The sequence below is a fragment of the Penaeus chinensis genome, chromosome 2 (assembly GCF_019202785.1).
Source record: "Penaeus chinensis breed Huanghai No. 1 chromosome 2, ASM1920278v2, whole genome shotgun sequence".
Taxonomy (NCBI): domain Eukaryota; kingdom Metazoa; phylum Arthropoda; class Malacostraca; order Decapoda; family Penaeidae; genus Penaeus; species Penaeus chinensis.
The window spans coordinates 41,363,301-41,365,800 of NC_061820.1; the positions used below are offsets into that span (position 1 = coordinate 41,363,301).

A 2,500-nucleotide genomic window follows, 5' to 3' on the forward strand; every position below is an offset into this window, starting at 1 on the left:
GGTTCTTACTATTTATCAACTCTCTTAGCTTAGGTTATATCTAGACACTTATATTGATTATTTGCATTACCCAGAGCTTATTGGTAGGATATTATCATTAGCAATATTAAATGCAGAGATTAATAAATATGTGTTTCATCTGAAATTATTGTGGGTTGATTTGAGGCATTTCAAATTTGTCTTGTTTTACTAATGGTTCTTCATATTAATTCATACTAATGTGTGTTGGTGTTTATCCTGTTCATTAATCTCTTAAAAAGTAATCGTCATGGCTTACCACTAACTCCTATATATTACAATTGTTTAGATACAAAAACTGCTGAAGTTTGTCACTACAGTTGTTTGTTCATGAGCATACCCTGTTGGATTCTGGCTTCTATTCACCTGAATACTGGCTTGAATCGCTGATATATTAACTTCGTATTGCTTTTGCATTTCTTGTGATAGGGATAATTTCAGCATTGTTATTTCTGTGCATTTTAACTAACATGTGTCTCTCTTCAATAGACCGGAGCTGAGGTGAAGCAAGAAGGCAAGGATGTCATCGTTCAGCTGACACCAACTCCTGTCGAAAAGGATTACGGGCAGAGCAACCCCGAAGATGCTGACATGTACACCACTAGGAGCTAAATGGAGACTGCTGCTAGGATGGGGTGAATGGGATGGGGTCCTCTGAAGATCCATGTCTTATTTAATAACTGTAGTGGGGTATAAGCAGAAGGGGAGAATGTTCTTGTTAGTCATTTTTTCATGAGTAAGGGCTTATAATTCTTATCATTATTAAATGTTTGTATTGTATGTTTGGGCAATTTTTTACTTGGGTTTCAAAGGTCTGTACTATTAGGCAATTACCTTATCCGTTGAGATTTAATTAACAATTTAACAATTGATCTTATGTTCATTAGATTTATGCACCTATATTTTTAATCTTCATTTAAGTATGTTTAATAAGGCAATTTAGCTAAGGAAACTGACATTTTCTCTGTAATCTCACTGTTCATTTGACAAAGCTTTTCATTTTGATATGATTATTAAACCTCTACATAACATGGATCAGCCCTATCATTATTTTATTTGTATTCTTTAAATAATTCAGTTTAACTGTATAAAGAATGTAAAGACAGAAATGATTTGGTAGGTGACATGCAGCCCCCTGGGAAATGACATTTGTGTATATACCTTTTCTCAATAAAAAGTATTGGATGTATATTTAAATAGGAATTTTATTGTGGACCACACTATATGAAAAAAAAAAAATCTGGTTTCTTAACAATATATTGTGTTCACTATTCTTACTCTTCTCAACATATAACCGATGAACTATATAATTAAGAGATCTGGCCATTCTCAGTGTCAGTAAATAAAAACCCAAGAGTATGGCTTCAGACAACATATGAGGGAATTTTGATATATGACTGATATCCTTAAAGCAGATGATGAGTATTGCAGTTATTAGGTTGAGGTTTTATCTTTAGTGAAAAAAAAAGATTCTATTCACTATGGATGGTATATCTTGATAACCAGTTGGTGACTATGAACTTTGGAAAATAGTTTGTTACATATTTTCATCTTTGATGGAATTTTGCGGACTCAGACTAATTAAGAATGAGAGAGAGGAGGAGGAGGAGGAAAGAGGAAGAAGGCTGAGACTTAGAGATAGAGAGAGAGAGAGTAAATTCCATACACTTTTGGAGAAGCTTATTACATTGTTACACTCATATTGTTAATGTTAACAAGTAATATAGCTACAGTTACTTTAAAAGGCGACCTACAGCAAAGAAATCTTATTCATATTAGGGATTTCTTGAAAGAAAATCGACAACTGTAGAAGAGTTTATTGCTAGCTCATTCCAAATGATCTATTAGGGTTGCAGTCACATTCACTGGCTGTTGACGTCATCCCATTAAGGCGCCACTGACGGAAACCTGATGAGGCAGCACTGGTCGGAAGGTTAAGCAGATTCTAAGGGGGGGGGGGGGGAAGTAAATAAGAAGCATTATTTCTTCTATCTTTCTCAATAATAATGCTGAATAATTTTGTCGAGAGCAATGATAGCGATAATAGTGTTCCTAAAAAAGAGAAATCAAAATGTTAGATAATACAGTAGTAACATTGCCAATATAGATAACATGGGTGATAACATACAATAACAATGAGTATCGATAACTGCACATGCAACATGATATGTTGAAGTTGACGTTGATGATAACGAAAACTTAGGTATCTGGCTTGTCAAAAGCATATAACTAGAAGGAGGTGCATACTTCCATTACATAAGAAATGGACAATAGGAAGTCTCCACGAGTAAGGAACGGCTATGAGTGCACTGTCAAGTGAAGCACGGTGTTGTCCGCGCCGTAACTTATAATTGATAAGATAGTGAGCAAGGTGCATCCGATACATCAACCACTGCTGCCTTTTCTTCTTTTCTTTCCCCCCAATACCTTGCTCGTTGTCGTCGGGGGGTGTGGGGGGGGGGGGTGGAGCCGGAGACCCGAT

At 35.7% G+C, this 2,500-nt stretch overlaps 2 protein-coding genes across 2 annotated transcripts in view; one reads left to right on the top strand and one right to left on the bottom strand.

Moving 5' to 3' along the window:
* The window catches only part of LOC125034959 (titin homolog), an 18,779-nt gene extending 17,564 nt beyond the window's left edge, over window positions 1-1,215 (top strand). The window contains exon 15 of the mRNA XM_047627009.1: window positions 508-1,215. Coding sequence (XP_047482965.1) covers window positions 508-630 — 123 coding nt within the window. The 3' untranslated portion in view covers window positions 631-1,215. The remainder of the gene's footprint in view (window positions 1-507) is intronic.
* A 606-nt stretch (window positions 1,216-1,821) lies between these two features.
* The window catches only part of LOC125033492 (D-dopachrome decarboxylase-A-like), a 3,939-nt gene continuing 3,260 nt past the window's right edge, over window positions 1,822-2,500 (bottom strand). The window contains exon 3 of the mRNA XM_047625050.1: window positions 1,822-1,963. Coding sequence (XP_047481006.1) covers window positions 1,897-1,963 — 67 coding nt within the window. The 3' untranslated portion in view covers window positions 1,822-1,896. The remainder of the gene's footprint in view (window positions 1,964-2,500) is intronic.